Source organism: Protopterus annectens, chromosome 6.part0 (assembly GCF_019279795.1).
Source record: "Protopterus annectens isolate FY-2018-M chromosome 6.part0, PAN1.0, whole genome shotgun sequence".
NCBI lineage: Eukaryota > Metazoa > Chordata > Ceratodontiformes > Protopteridae > Protopterus > Protopterus annectens.
In genome coordinates, this window is record NC_056737.1 from 413415916 (window position 1) to 413433712 (window position 17797).

The window sequence follows — 17797 nt, forward strand, 5'->3', positions numbered from 1 at the left end:
TGAATATGTTATTAACGACAATTTATCTGTGGATGAACATAAATGTTTAAATTCATTTATGACAAACAATCAAATCAGAATTATGAAACCGGACAAGGGGGGTGGGATTGTGTTATACAATACATTGGATTATAACAATCAAATACATAGCATTTTATATTCAATGGGGAACTATGATGTAGTGTCACTAAATGAAATTAACATAGGCTATAAGAAAATAGATTTAGCGATAGAAGAATATTTTATTGATCACAGAATTACTAGTGACACATACAATTATTTAAAGGTTGAGACGCCTGAGTTGGCCAATATCATAGGTATTCCCAAAGTACACAAAAGTTTAACAAACCCCCCTTTCAGACCTATTGTCTCGGGGAGTAGATCGAAGACCTATCCAATTGGGGTGGCCATAGACAGATGGGTCAAACCTATTTATGACAACATTCCACACCTTATCAAGGATTCATGGACATTTTTAGGTCATCTCACATTGGATTTATGGAACAAACAATTATTTTTCGTCACTATAGATGTGGTTGATTTATTTTCATGTATCCCCAGAGACATAGGTTTGGAATTTTTTAGTAATAGCCTAAGAAATTTTTCAGTTATGGAATGGGACCGGATATGTTTGATTACAGACATGATGGGATTGGTGTTAGACCACAATTATATACAATTCGAAGGTGAATTCTTTAGGCAGAAAAGAGGTGTTGCCATGGGAGCATCTTGTGCTCCCATTTTCACCAATCTTGTCATGTTACAATGGGAGACGGAATTTCTTTTTACTAGTGATTTTTATACTCATATAGTCTATTATACTAGATACTTAGATGATTTGTTCCTTTTATGGAATGGTCCAAAGGATGACATTCAATTATTTATTGATTATATCAATAGCACCACCAAGTTCTTAAAATTTACTCGCAATATTAGTGATAGTGGTATCGCATATTTAGACACATTCATAAGTCATTCTGAGGAAGGGTTTGTTTCACAAATATATAGGAAAGAGACATTTTCTAATGATTATATTGAATTTAATAGTAACCACCCATTATATGTTTTCAAAAATATTTTTAAGGGCCAGTGTATTAGGGCCGCTCGGATGTCTTCCTCTAGAGATATTTTGGATAAAGAACTTGAACTATTGATGACCATGTTCAGCATTAGAGGTTATCCTTTCAAATTATTAACAGATACATTAGAATATGTTAGACAGGAATGGGGGAACAAGTATACCATCTTATTAGGTAAGAACTCAGTTAATGTTAAAAAAGATCAGTCCTTATCCAATAGCAACACCAATCAAGTGTGTGTTTTGATGTATTCACCTTATGTCAATTACATTATGAATATTGTGAAGCAGCATTGGAATCTAATTATGGTGAATGATGATACAGCTTCTATTTTGGGTAGTCAACACAGATTTGTATTTAAGACTGGATCCAACATAAAAAAGTTACTTTAAAAAGTGTCAAAACAGATAGGTAATAAAAAGAAGGTGCAAGGAACTAAAAAATGTGGGCAATGTAAACAATGTAGTGTTATCAATGAAGTAGAAAGCTTTGTACTGGAAGATATCAATAACACACACATAAGATGCAGGGCGGGCAATTGCAACACTCCACATGTTGTATACATCGCAACATGCAATGCCTGCCCTGCATTTTATATAGGGAAGACAGAGAGACAGTTCAAGAGACGGATTTATGAACATATATACAGGATAAAAGTAAAGGACAAAAATAATGCATTGTATAGACATTTCTCTGACAAAGGAGATAAACATCAATTCAAGTTTGCCTTAATAGATCAAGTTGATGTTTCACCATATGGAGGGAATTGGAAAGCATTATTGGCCAGTAAAGAAAGTAAATGGCAAATTATCACTGACGCTACAAGATCTCCTGGTTTAAACGAATACATTAGTATTAAGCCATTTCTTATTATGGCATAGCTTATATCTTATGTTTTTCTATATATGTTTTTTATATATGTTTCTACATATGTTGTATTTTTACATAGGTTTTTTTCATATATGATGTATTTTTAGTCATTTTTAGTAATTATTTTTAACAAGTTTTCATTCATTGTCAATATCATAGAGTAGGGGGAAATAATTTATTATTGAGGTAATGTCTCTTTAAATTTTAAATGTTTTTTAAACATAGTTTGGTGCCAAAGAAGTTATTTATATGGTGTTTTTAAAATGTAAGATTGGTTCTGAGGAAGTCTGTACTGCATACAGATGAAAGCACTTAACCAATCTCTACATCGACGTTTGGAATTGTGACCTGTGGATTTGCAATAAAATATTTTTTCCTGTTCGAGCCATGGTTATTGTGGAGTGCCCATGCCAGCATTTTTGTTTTTTAATTACCTAATGGGGCATGGATTCTTTATCTCTGTGAGAGCTTCTGTTGTGAACTGCTTATAGTTCATACTCTGCTGTAGTGCCTCTCTACGGCTATGTCAAGAAGAACGTGCTACACGCCAGAGGATTCAGATCAGGATTCAAGATAGACTGGTGTGATTTACAAAGAAGGTTAAGAACCAGCTTAGTGTAAAGTAAGTCTTCAACAATAATGAGATCCACCAGTCTGTAGAGTGGAAGACAGTATTTCATGGATGGATCACATTACCAGACTAAAAGTTTAAATCAGCTGTATGGGTCTTGGCAGCGAAATTAGAGACACAAAATGACCTGCCAGAAACAAAAGTAACTGTGCTGAACCAGTATAACATTAATTACAAAGTGTGTACTAGTGCATAGTTTTAATTGGGATTAACCATTCACTGCTGAGCCTGTCAGTGTCTTACCACGAGTTTCATTATGTCATTGCATATTGGTAATCTGGACACAAAAATACTTCAGTAAGATTTCAAGTGATATTACAAAAGATAGTTGCTTTGCTCTGAAAATGATAGGTAGATGTGCACAATTTAGTGTCACACTAATAAACCTAACAGTAGTGCATATAGTAGTTTATATGGTGAAAAAGAATCCCAGTATATTAACAATTCTGTTATATTAAAATGGAGGGATAAAGCTCTAACTACATCCCATGCAACCTGGGATAGATTAGCAGAATGGGTACCTGAGAGAGCTGGCAAGAGAGGATGGTCACACCCATACTTGGGGAGGGCAGGGTGGAGCAACAATGTATTCTGCATTAGACACTCAGAGGAGGTGCCTAGATGCAAATTTGCAGCAAGGGAGCAGGCATTAGGCTCATTACATCAACATTGGGTGGTAGCCTTTATGTAGGGTGTGCTGGAGCATGTATTAAAGTAGGGAAGGTACTGTGAGCCTTTACAGTGATGCTGATCACATAGGCCAACAACCAAAGGTGGAGCTAGACTATTAGAAGCATCCTCAGTTGCTAGGATACATGAGGCTTAATGACTGCTAGTTGTGGGGGCAAAAGTAACATAGAAGAAAGATTCCAGTATATTAACAACAGTGGCCCTTTAAAAAATGTTCCTTTGGCTACAGCAAGTTTTAAAGGATCATTTTTGATTCTTTATTCCTGTCTGATATGTATGTGCCATTTAGTGGTTTAGGAGATAAATTAATTTCCATTGTTTGGAACAGTCATCAGTGCTAGATATCTGTTTAGTGTTCATTTAGGTATGTATGCATGTGTGTGCGTGCATGTCATTTTCTTGGTGTTAGCATTTTGTATGATCCTCTGCCACTGTGCATACACTATAGGGCACAAAAGTGGACATAAAGATTCTGTAGCTTTAGCAAGAAACTGCAAATACGCACAGGTACAGTTACATGCTGAGGAGTGCAACGTCACCTTAATATATTTTAACTATTATGGCTTTAGAATTTTCTGCCATTGAAGAGTAAGCTTTCAAAACTCATCATAAATATTTATTTGTTATGTTTCTCTATCTGGTATTCATTCATCTGGTCAGTGACTGATTTCATTGAAGTCTATTTGGTCATAAGCAGCTAATCATATGCAGATTTCAGAAAATTCAAATTGTTACTTGCCCCAACGTTTGTTGATCTTGGAGGCAGTTAAAGAGAGTAGGGGGTATCTGTCTGTGTGGTGGGTATGGAGACAAATCCTGTATAAAAGACAATTTTTAAAAGTTCAGCTAATTCTGCTGATTCCAGCAGAAAAAGTTTTGCCAGAGTGGTCACTGAACTGACTGAAATCTATTGCTTCAAAATCAGAGTGATGACCTTACTATCTGTCTTTTAATGATTACACTGTTTTTTGATTTCCATTTTCTGTCACCATAATTAGACACAGCAAGGCCTTACCATGTCTAGGCAATTCGATTCTGTATCATAGCTCAGAAAAATAATCTCCCTCATCACACCAATCCACCCAACCAGCATCTCTAGCAATGCATCCTGCAGGGAATCCTTAAAGTCCGCCAACTCACCACACTCCTAGAAAATATGTTTCCAAGTACCACTTTCTTCCTTGTTGCTATCTACCTGAGGAAAAAATCCTCTGGAGTCTACTTGGGGTATAACAATACCTTTGTAAACATTTCTAAGCAAAAATCCTAACTCTTCTAGATTTGGTTGCATATTTTGGAGATATACATATATATTTGCATGAGGAAATGACTGGATTAAGGACCTTAGATTTATTTAGTAACAAGTTTTAAGAGTAAGCAAGAAAATTAAAAAGGATATTGAATATATTTTTGCAGCTGGTCTTCATGTTTTCATGGAAACAATCTGATAAAAAGAAACTGGCTGCCTGGTTCTCACATCTCCATGGAGACAATCTGATAAAGATAAACTGGCTATAGGCTGGTGGAGAGTGATTGGCTGAAGGGAAAAAAACGAGAAGAGAAACTGTCTTGGACATAATGTTCTCTGAAGGCATTCAGGGTTTTTTTCCCAGCTGGGAGAGCTATAAAGAAAAGACAAAAGCAATTAGCACTCAGTAGAAACACAGGCTGCACCATGAATCTTAGCATGTTTACCTTTCTTTTAGGTTAACTCAAGTCTGTGAGTGGGGCTGTTAGTTTGGGACTTTTGTTCCTATTAGGAGGGGGAAATGTTAGCATTTGAAGATGTAAAAAAAACTGTTGAAATGTATTCTTATGTGTATGCAGAAATGTATTCTTATATGTCTATTTGTATGTCTTAATGGTATGCTTATGTATCTGATTATTTGTATTTGTACACTCATTCAACTCATATGTACTATAGTGTTAAATTGGAGCTTTTCTCCCTGGGCTTCCGCTGAAAATGAACCTGTGTCCAGTCGGACTTTCCCAGTTATCAAATGTAAAATAAAATAAAAATAAAAAATATATACTTTTGTGTGTTAGTATTACGTTAATAGGTTTTAAGGGGTACTGGTGGTGTGTTTGTTTTTTTTTTTTTTTTTGAGAGATTACATTGTTTTTGTATTTTTATGTGTGTGTGCTTATCTGTGCATGCGTGTGTGTCTGTGCAAGCATGTTTGTATGTAATTGCTTTATTTTTCTGTATAACTGTAACTGTTTCTTTTTGTTTTGTAATGGTGCAGGGAATGGTTGAGGTAGTAGCAGAAAACTATCACAACATTTGGGCAAAGAAGAAGAAAACAGAATTAGAAAGCAAAGGTAAGATTTAATAACAGTCCCCCCTCTCTCTCTCTATATATATATATATATATATATATATATATATATATATATATATATATATATATATATATATGTGTGTGTGTGTGTGTGTGTGTGTGTGTGTGTGTGTGTGTATATATATATATATATATATATATATATATTTTTTTTTTTAACTAAATCGGAAATACATTGTTTTTTGTTTTTTTCTGAAATGAGTGTGTATTAATACCTTGCATGTCTGAATGTTGTGCCAAAAATGTTAGAAATCAGCTTTAGGTCATTACATTGTTTTTAACCCATTTGATTCTAAACCAATAATTTTGCTTATTAGAATCAAGTTTGGTTTTTTTTTTGTTTGTTTTAGGTGGAGGAAGTCATCCTTTGTTGGTACCATATGACACCCTGACAGCTAAAGAAAAGGCCAGAGATAAAGAAAAGGCCCAAGAACTGTTCAAGTTCCTCCAGATAAATGGCTATGCAATATCAAGGTATGACTTGTGCACTATATGAGGTTATAGCAAGACACACCACTGAAGTACCTCCATAATACATTAGTTATAATAAGCAAGGATGCAGGAGTTGATGTCTGTTGACCACCCTAATAAAATTTGCAGTATAAATGATAGTGTTACTTTATGTGTGTGATCTTAAATATCATTGCCATACACCACTTGTAATATCTGATGATATCAGAGGTACGTAGCAGTAAAACTTTATTCATGTTTGTTCTGTAATACAATTTACATTTCATAGTGCTTTTCATGCACTTCTCTTGCCTAAACATAATGTTAGGAGAACACAGCCTGTACCACCGACTGAACTAGTGTGTTTAGAAAGTGAGAAGTATAAAAAGAAGACATAAATATTAGATAAGCATAATTTATTTTATGAAATTGTTCTTCAAAAGAAATTCCTTTCTTGTAACCATATTAGTAAAAATCTTTTAGTATACAACCTGAAGTACTTTATCACACTTATAAAATGTGCTAGCACTTAGTAATAACAATGAATGGGATAACTATGTGTTAAATAAACTAAAGTGGCATATTGTAACCTAAAATGCATTAAATAATAAAAATGAGAGCCTGTTGATACACACAGAACATATTTTTATGTCATTTTTCCCCTAATGCAAAAAGTAATTTTATTTAATAATATATTAACTTTGTAGTGGCTAAATTCTCATGCAGATGAACTTGCCTCCAGAAAATTTCAGAAATAAACAGCATGTAGAATGAGTACATTACCATTAATAAAGTATTAATTGATTGATGAACTTTTTTTGTTTGTTAAACAGGAAAGTCAGCTATGTGCATGAAAAGTTAGTGGAGTTCACTGATTTACATGCTGCTCAGATATAGGTCAAGCAGGCTCACAGACTCTTTCTATCAGGTATCACAAGAAACGAGTGTCCATGACACATTTTGGTTAGATCTGACAATTTCAAACTTAAAGATCAAATTTTGTCATTGTGATGAAGGCACGGGAAGCTTTACAAAACAGGAGACAAACAAGTTTTTTTTTTTTACAATGGCCATTGTCCATACACGAGGTAAGAGAGAGAACAAAATAAAAAAGTTTAAATTATATTAGTCAGAGATGTTTTGGATTTTGTTTTCCTTCTGACTGAATTTAAAATATATATTCTTGTAAAAAAGCTGTAAGAAGGTATAAAATGTACAAGCCAAAAGGTTGTAACAAATAAAGAGTAAACAAAATAGACAGGGAGTGGACAAGGATCAGAGAAAGCAGAAGCAGAGAGGTTGTGGCACTGATCTAGAGCAGGTTATAATGTCTGTGCAAGATGAAGATGTGAGAACTTTTGATGTATGTATTTTACAAAAGCAAAGAGCTGTGTGAATAAAAGTGCTGGATGACCAAAAAAATAAAAGACTTGGAGTATGTCAAAATATGCTATATTCATTTTGCCTTGGGTTTATTTATATCCAGAAGTGATACTGTATTTACTTCTTGTTGCATTTAGTTGTGAACCTTTACCTTTCAGGTTAGGTAATATGTTTGATATATATTGCTGCGGAGGCAGGGGTAGCTGTTGCCTTGCAGAAAATGTGCTGAACTTAAATAATGCATACTGACATTTATCAGATATGGCAGTATGATTTTTTACAGTGTCAAGTCATTGGGACAATGATCCTTAATGTGAATTGGTAATAATGGATTGTACCAGATTAGCTGAAATTGTGTTAAAACTTAAGAAGTAAGAACCAGAAAATTGAAATATTTCAATTATGCTTGGAGAAAACTTGAATGACTGGGGTGGGATTAATGAGACACCTAGCAAAGTTTTACTTGCCAATGGCTAACTGTATGCAATTTTAGTTGTCAACGTTACTAGTATAGTTGAAATAATAAAAAACTAGTAACCAGAAGCCACAACCAGGATTCAGCTATAAAATAAAATATATTATTTATTTATGACCAGACCGATTAAGCGCTTTCATCCTTAAAAAACAGGACTTCATCAGAATCAAATCATATCACCAAAATGGCTTCTTTATACAAAACCAGTTAATTAACCACTTATCCAATTAACCTAGAACAATGGGAAAAATCATTATGCAGTGTATAATAAATTTCAAGCAAAGCCTGTCTCACACAAAATACAAACCATAAAACTTTTAAAACTTTTAAAACTTTCAACCCATTAAAAGTTATTCACCCTCGTAATTAAAACAGACTGAATGTAAGTATATTCATTTAAACCTGGGTAAGCGATTGCTTGTAATTGTAACTGCCATTTTAATTCTTTGTTTTCTAGCAACACTTTGGCATCCCCACCCCTTGGATTAGAGATGACTGAGTCAATAATAGCAAAAGAAAACTTAGTAAATGAGGAACAAACTACTGAATGTTTCTACAAGGCATTATTTTCTTTTTTTTCTTAATATCATAAAGATGTTCATAAATACATCTATATAAAGTTCTCTCTCTTTTACCGACATAAAAACTTGAACATCCTTCACATAAAGCAATGTATACAACCCATTTAGTTAGACAATTACCTTTTACAAAAACCACCTTTGATCTTAGGGTATTGTTTAAATCAACGTCCTCCTTTTCACATATTGATTCCACATTCCACATTTGGTAGTATGAACTGTCCCCCTACCCCATTTTCTCTTGTTAAAATTACCTTTATCAAAAAAGTCTTTAACATTTTGCCAGCCTTGTTTGTAAGCAAAGGTTCTTTTCCACTTATCCCAAGAATGTCAGAGTTGGTTTTGAAAATAATCTAGTTATTCCTAAAAATATATTTAACTACTGATGTTTGTCTGGAATATTTTAACACCATGGCATTCACAAAGTTTTTTTTCATCTGGTGTTTCTCCTTGTTCATCTTTGTTAACCCCCTGTTGTAGCCCTACCCCCTGCAGGGGTAAATATTTCTTTCCCATTTCACTATGAACATATTCACTGATACTTTTAACCAAGGGAAGGGGGTCATTTCTGTCTAAAATCATTTTACTAACCTTATCACATTCTGTTTCCATGTCAGCCCTGTGCGAAGTCATCCAAGCAATTCTAATATATTGTCTTTTGACAGGGTTCTTTTTCTGACTAAGCGGATGAAAACTGTTAAAATCCAGATAAGAATTGCTGAATGTTGCCTTCCTATAAACTCTTATTTTTAAATAACAAGAAGTATGTTCAATGAATGTATCTCAGAAATTAATATAGTGTAGCATTAGAATATTCCAAAGTATTAAACAAAACCATCCGTCCCCCTTTATCCAGCTTTATAATTTGAATCATTTTATCTTGCCTTAAATGGTTCATTCTTCCCTAAACAATCCCTAGATGAATTGTAGAAATATGTTTTCTCCTACTATTAAGGGAATAAAGTTCATCACTCACTGCTTTCTCAGATATCTGTAAAGTCAAAATGAGTAGAGGATTAAACAAACTTTTTTCTTAAAATTATTGGTCTCTCTTTGTGCACCTTTTGTTTCATTATATTTGAACCAAATAGATAAATTAATCTTCCTCAAAAATAACTTAAGTTCAGTATGAGTATCCACTACATCAAATTTTGTGGAGGGTATAATTTCTCACCCTTCTGAAATAAAGAAAACTTTTTTTGTAATACAATGTTCTGTAAAGTTATAAATGTGAAAACCCTGAAAAACAAAATATATCCCATCCAAAGTCACTATATCAGGATCTATTTGCCTTATTTCTATCTGTCGGGTGGTAGACATATGTCTTCCTTCCTCCTTGTGAATAATTCTGGTGATATCCTTTCTTTTTCCAATAGTTCTTCCTGGCAGAAAAACCCTGAGTGTCCCTTTTCTCCCCATCTGGACCTTTACCTAGTCTATTCCCTACTTTCTAATCTTACCTAGTCTATTCCTTCTTTCTAATCCCCTTAACTTGTTGCCCAAATTTTTTTACTATTTATTCTTTTTTTAATATAAGCGTCATGTCTACTATATTGTCCTAAATCCTTCTCCAACTTTGTTTCCATTTAAAACCATTATTGCACTTCTTTTCCACATTGAAAATAGATTTGTTGTAATACCTTTCCCACTCTTCAAATATCAAATCATTCCTAATTTTTACATTAAAATTCTCTACTTGTTAAAGGTGATTAATACTTTCTACATTATATTTTATAATCATTTTATTAACTGCAAACCATGTCTGTCAAACATTTGAACAAATTCCTTAAACATTTTATCATCATACATTAGAATATTCCAAAGTATTAAACAAAACCATCCGTCCCCCTTTATCCAGCTTTATAATTTGAATCATTTTATCTTGCCTTAAATGGTTCATTCTTCCCTAAACAATCCCTAGATGAATTGTAGAAATATGTTTTCTCCTACTATTAAGGGAATAAAGTTCATCACTCACTGCTTTCTCAGATATCTGTAAAGTCAAAATGAGTAGAGGATTAAACAAACTTTTTTCTTAAAATTATTGGTCTCTCTTTGTGCACCTTTTGTTTCATTATATTTGAACCAAATAGATAAATTAATCTTCCTCAAAAATAACTTAAGTTCAGTATGAGTATCCACTACATCAAATTTTGTGGAGGGTATAATTTCTCACCCTTCTGAAATAAAGAAAACTTTTTTTGTAATACAATGTTCTGTAAAGTTATAAATGTGAAAACCCTGAAAAACAAAATATATCCCATCCAAAGTCACTATATCAGGATCTATTTGCCTTATTTCTATCTGTCGGGGTGGTAGACATATGTCTTCCTTCCTCCTTGTGAATAATTCTGGTGATATCCTTTCTTTTTCCAATAGTTCTTCCTGGCAGAAAAACCCTGAGTGTCCCTTTTCTCCCCATCTGGACCTTTACCTAGTCTATTCCCTACTTTCTAATCTTACCTAGTCTATTCCCTTCTTTCTAATCCCCCTTAACTTGTTGCCCAAATTTTTTTACTATTTATTCTTTTTTTAATATAAGCGTCATGTCTACTATATTGTCCTAAATCCTTCTCCAACTTTGTTTCCATTTAAAACCATTATTGCACTTCTTTTCCACATTGAAAATAGATTTGTTGTAATACCTTTCCCACTCTTCAAATATCAAATCATTCCTAATTTTTACATTAAAATTCTCTACTTGTTAAAGGTGATTAATACTTTCTACATTATATTTTATAATCATTTTATTAACTGCAAACCATGTCTGTCAAACATTTGAACAAATTCCTTAAACATTTTATCATCATACCATAAGCCAAAGGGAAATTTAAAAACTGTTAATCCCTGTGGGACAATGTTCAATTCAATATATTTCCTAAAATATTCATTGTCCTTTTGTTAAGTCTTGATTTTCAAAAGCTTTTTTCTAAAGTATTAATCAAATCATAGTTGAAATAATGTTAGAAAATGAAAAGTAAGATCTAGTACGACTGAAATATTTCAGTTATACTTGGAGAACATTTGGATGACTGGTGGTGGGATTAATAGGGTATCCCAAATATTAATTTGCATATGTTGCTCAATGTTTGGCAACTCAGTGCTATTATTTGTTAAATAATCTAACAGAAAATATGTTAGGTTTATAAAACAAACATTATGTACAGCCTTTATGGCTTTAGAAGCTGCCTTTATAATGTGAGCAGAGCAATATTATGTAAGACAATTAAATGAAGGAGAGACTTTTCTTTATCCTTAGTATCAGTAATAAGAGAGTTATATAATAGAAACACTACCTGCATAGAATATTAAAAATGGCTTAACTCTATCGTTGTTTAGACATTAAAAAGGGAATGAGGCAAGGGTGTTTGCTTGCACTGTGTTTGTTCTTAATATACATCTGTGCTGGTCTGGAAAGTTGCTGTAAATAAAAGGTTTATATAACAAAATCAGTGGGACTACGTTTATTAATTTTTATGCAGATGATATAATATTGGCCTTTACAAGGAAAAAGTTACAGAGTCAAATTGACCTTTACAAGGAAATAGTTACAGAGTCAAATTGACAGCTCAGAGGAAGATCAAAAGGTAATGATTTTAACAACCAGTAAAAAGAAATGTAAATACATGATCTTTAGTAATAAGAGAAAAAAAGTGTCAAATTTGTCTAAAAGGGCAGGAGATAAAGAGACTTGTTAGTAATATAAACTATAACACCTGTACTCTGATACTGTAACACTAACAAAGAAATTAAGGGGCAAGCTTCAATGAAAAGCTTGGGTCCATTATCAAACAATTTGGGATGGTGAAATTTTGTTTATGACATCACATTGTAACTCACCTGCTTAGAAGTGGCAAAATTGTAAGAAAAGAAAGGCAAGTGTTAATATTAAGAAGTAAGAAGAGAAGACATGAGACTTTATTAAGTTATGATACTGGATGATTTTATGTTTTGTATGTTTTATATGTTTTTATTTTATATGTTGTGTGTGTTTCTTTAATTGTAATAATCATTGGTTGACACAATAAATTATAACGAAAATAATGTTAGAACTTGAAACGTAAGAAGCAGTAGAATTAAAACATTTTAATATGTTTGGAGAAGATTTGGATAATTGGCGTTGGGAATGATGAGATGTCTAGAAAGATTAAGCTGCCAATGAATAACTCTATGTGCAAAAGTTCAGAAATCTGGGTTATTGCCCTAATTTTCTTTTGAAAATAATGTTGGTGTACATATGTCAGTTTAGTAAAGAAAATACTTTTTATTACCTTGTATATGGCTTTATGAGCATGTTAAGACATTTCTGTTATTTGACTTGTCATGCACTACATTTGGGTATCAAAGAAATTAATAATGTCTATCAAGTAAAAAAGTTTATAATCAGCATCAAATATTTAATTTTTTGAAGGGTTATGAAGATGCATATCTCAAAGGCTGAAGGATGAGTTTGCTAACTTAAAATATAAATGGTTTAATCAATTCTGTTAAGAAAGATAGAATGATTTACTTATTTACAAAAAAATGAAACTTTTGATAGTAGCACTGTAAGAGACCCTCTTGGAAGATGAAGAACATGATTTACTATTGAAGGCTTATTAGATGGGGGGACAGCTTCCTTGTTACTGGCCCAGAAAAAAGAGAGTTTATGTTAATTATTTCAAGACATTGCTCACTTATACTTGATGATTTATTTATAGATGCTCATGATTGTTAGGTGGAGTAAACTGTTTTTTTTTTTTGGTGCATCCTTGGTGACAATATGTAGTGCTCAGATCTCTCACGGGGCAACACAAAAAGACTTGTGGTAGATGAAATATATGATAGAATATTAGGAGGTTAAAGGAGAACCAAGAATATCATTTGTCTCCATGATAAGGAGGTATGTTTAAGTTTATGCAATAGTTGTGGGATTTGTTTGCATTTCTGATATTAAATCCTCCTATGTAGTTTACATGCAACGTAAATAGATGGAGAAAAATCAAAGTCCCAAACAGACTGCATATATATATATATATATATATATATATATATATATATATATATATATATATATATATATTCACTTTATACTCTTGAAATACTGAAATATTGAATTTCAGTATCTCGAGACCATAAAGCCAAAAAACCAAAACACCGACACCCCAAAGCGCGAAAGCCAAAACAGCGAATGTAAACACACCATACACCACACAAGACATACACTGACCTCCCCACATTACAACAAACAAAACACACACAAACACAACAATACAAATAAATAAACCTACCCTACATCTAAGCAAGGGGGCAAGCCCTCACACACCCCCCCCACAGCCCCGCTACTTATATATACTAACTCCGAGGTCACACCAAACAGAAAAAGACAGTAAATGCACCATTACACACTCTACAGTCCCCTCGTATGCACACACCACAAATGTACAAAACCACCACTTTCAACAATTACACTCTCATTCTCTTACCTACCTACCCTAACCCACACCTACAACTTCCGAACACACTCACTTACACTCAAATCCCTACCCAAAACCCTTAAAAAATATTCACTTAACTGAATCTCCAACCATATCCACATACCAAACCATAAATCAGGCACACAGTACATCCCATGTCACGTAGCGCACCACCACAACTGCAAATTCAACATTTCTGGATTCGCGGTTATGGGGTTTTGCTATTTTGGAAGTTCTGCTTTATAGTCTCAAAATACTGAAATTTGATATTTCAGTATTCCGAGATTGTAAAGTGAATATATATATATATATATATATATATATATATATATATATATATATATATATGGGTTCACTAGCCAATCACGAAATACTGAAAAGTTGAATTTCAGTATTGCGAGACTGAATAGTCAAAAGTGCAGTTATGTGAAACTGCACTATCTTGAATGCGGAAATGCTGAATCCGCTGTTGTGGTGTCGCATTCGTGATGTGTGGTGTGTTTTGTGGATTTAGCTGGGGATTCAGGTAAGTGGTGTTTATTTATGGATATTGGGTAGGGATTTTAGTGTGTGTGAGTGTGTGTAGCAGTGATTTTTGCGTGTTTGTGAGTTTAGTGTGACCTCTGAGTTAGTATATATAAGTAGGGAGGTGTGGGGGGTGCAGCTCCCCACATGGGGGGGTGCAGGGGGAATGGCTCCTTTTGCTTATAGGTAGGGAAGGTGTGTCTGTATGTTATGTTGTGTTTGTGTGTGTTGTTTTGTTTGTTGCAGTGTAGTTAGGTAGGTGTATGTGTGTTTGTTTGTGTGGTGGTGTGTAAGTGTGTGTATGGTCGCAATTGTGTTTTTTGCGGTTGTGGGTTTTCGGGTATGAGGAATTTCAGTAGTCTCGAAATACTGAAATTCGACATTTCAGTATTTCGAGATTGTCTAGTGAAACCCTCTCTCTCTCTCTCTATATATATATATATATATATATATATATATATATATATATATAATATATACATATATATGGGTCTACTTCATTTGCCCTAACTTCCGACTGACCGACACCCATTTGCCCGACACCAAATGATCGACACTTCATTTGACCGAGACTTCATTTGACCGACAAGTATTATTGGCAAGTAAATGGGATATGCCCCCTTCCCCACTGTAGTACAACCCTGGAATTAGAATATATAGTTAGGGGTGGTGTGGGGGGCACAGCCCCCCACTTAATTTCATATTATATTGTTTAGTTTTGCTTTAATATTGCTTAGTAAAACAAAAGTAAGTGTGCCCCCCACACCCCCCTAACTATATATTCTAACTCCAGGATCGCACTACAGTGGGGAAAGGGGCATATCCCATTTACTTACCAATAATACTTGTCGGTCAAATGAAGTGTCGGTCAAATGAAATTTCGGTCAAATGGGGTCGGGCAAATGGGTGTCGGTCAATCGGACGTTAGGGCAAATGAAGTAGATCCATATAGATATATAGATATATATATATATATATATATATATATATATATATATATATATATATATATATAAACTAGTATGTTTATATAATTAAGGAGGATAAAGTGCACCCAGCAGTGGTTTCAGATTATTCTTTACTACAGTGTAATATGTAAATTATTATACCTTCAAGTTTATAGAAGCATTGAAGATTTCTTATATGCTTTATGAAGTCCAGAGCATTTGTTGGTTGGTGTGAGGATTTGTTGCAGACTATTTAGGATATACTAAGGGTTGCAAAACAGAACTTGGTGCTATAATGGGATAATTCTGAGAAAAAGTTAAACATTAAGATAAAGCAGCACACAGCTTAGTTGATGACAGATTTTAAACTAACTACAAATTAATTGGTGGGAAGACTAGGGTACTACAGATTACATTTTATGGAGATATGAAAATGATGAAGGATGAAATGTTGAATGTGATGCACGAAGTGAAAGTTTTATTCAGTAGCAGTTATGATTTTATGCACAAGTCACTGAAGGACAAATACTTTTATAATTCCTCTGGCTATCAAAAGACACTGGTGGTGAGCTTTTTAGTAAACAGAGGGCACGGGGCACAGGGTTTATTGCAGAACTTAAAAGTGAAGAAGGAGTGCAATATAGTAGGGGCCCTGTGATTGTAGTATAACATTCAGGCACTACTGTGTATATACTTACATAAAGCACAAACCAAACAGGCTGAGTGGGTACATGAAATGAGAGAATTCCTGTAAGTACTGAGACTACCACTTAGAGAAATTGTAGAAAACTCCAAGACCAGAAATATTTCATCAGGAAGGAAGCTAGAATGATAAAGGAACCTATATCTTTGGAGGAATTAAAGAAGTAAAAGAGATTTTAAGAGTTAGGTGAGAAAAGAAATGTCGGTAAGCAGTGGTGTCCAACTGAATTGTGGAATGTTCAGTGTTCACTGAGAAGAGGTGTTATCTAAATTAGTAGTTCTACAGTGCAATATTAGAAACTAAACAGATTCTTCTGTCATGGTAATAGGTGACGATGACAGTGATACCAAAGGAAAGTAAAAATCTGTGTGTGCCATCCTCATATGGGCTAACAGCAATGCTAAACCATAACTGTAAACTGTTTATGACAATTTGGCAAATAAGGATGCTAGAATACAGTAATTTGGATTGTAACCAGTGTTGCATTTAGTGAAAGATAAACATTTGATAATATTTTCAAGACTTCTATTTTGCTGAAGAATGCACAGAAGATGCAGAACTGCTAGATGTACTGAGTCTTGCTGCTAACTAGGCCTATGATAGGGCAATGGTATTATTTGAAGAATATTTGTTTCAAAATTTGTTTTTTCATTAGATTTTAAGGAGATATAAAAGGATACTTATTCAAAGGCCAAAGTTAAAATATTGGTGGGTATGTCAGCAAATGTGAGACTGTTAGAGGTACTCAACAAGATTGTTCATTGTCATCTGTATTCTTTGTATTGAATTTATGGCCATTGGCTATGCTGGTTAGAGGATCTAAATTGAAAGGCTACAAAATATATCATGAAGCATTTAAAATGCTTTTATTTGTGGACACTGTGCTAATTTACTTGTGGATATACATTGGTTATTTCAGATGTTAATTAATTTGGAAAGACCTGCACAAAACAAAAATGAGAGCAGTAGCAGTGAATTATGCCTCTTCCTTTATGTTGCAGAAGCAGTTTGACTATTTATGGAAGGATGAATGTATTAAATGTTTGAGAATTTGGGTAGGAAATGCTTTATAGACATCTATCGGTAGAACATATGGAATTCAAGGAGGAGATTAAGGGAGGATTTCAACAGATGAAAAATGATAGGTCTGGAGATGGACCAAAGGGTACAAGCAATTTTTTTTTTGTTTTGTTTTTTTGTTTTTTTAGCTTTGTTGTATGTATTTCAAGCATTCTCAGCTAAGGTACTGGAGAGTTTTTTGAATTCAATAAGGAATATTATGTTGGAGTATTTTGAAAATAAGGCAAATCCAGGATGTGTTAGATAAATTAGTACTGGTGAAATAATGGGATGATTAAATGTACCAGATCCTGGGTCATACTACAATGCTGTATAGATTAATGTATTATATTTTTTATCTATTAAAACTTATGATGTAAAGTTGAAAGTTATTGATTAGGTTATTGACAAAAGAAGAAAGTAGATTTGATAGATATGTCTGTTAAACATTATTCCAAAGGAAAGTAGTACAACCATAAGTGACAAGGTAGTCTATCATTTTCATATGTGCTTTATTAAATATGCATTAGATGACTTCTTTAGCAAGTTATTTATTGTCCATAGGTAAGTAGATTGGGGATACCAGAACAGAGGGGTCTAAAACACTGG

The 17797-nt window shown here is 33.5% G+C and overlaps 1 protein-coding gene across 1 annotated transcript in view; it reads left to right on the forward strand.

Moving 5' to 3' along the window:
• Positions 1-17797, forward strand: part of RYR3 (ryanodine receptor 3) — a 3250282-nt gene that overhangs the window by 2375223 nt on the left and 857262 nt on the right. The window contains exons 56-57 of the mRNA XM_044074157.1: positions 5517-5592; positions 5963-6086. Coding sequence (XP_043930092.1) covers positions 5517-5592; positions 5963-6086 — 200 coding nt within the window. The remainder of the gene's footprint in view (positions 1-5516; positions 5593-5962; positions 6087-17797) is intronic.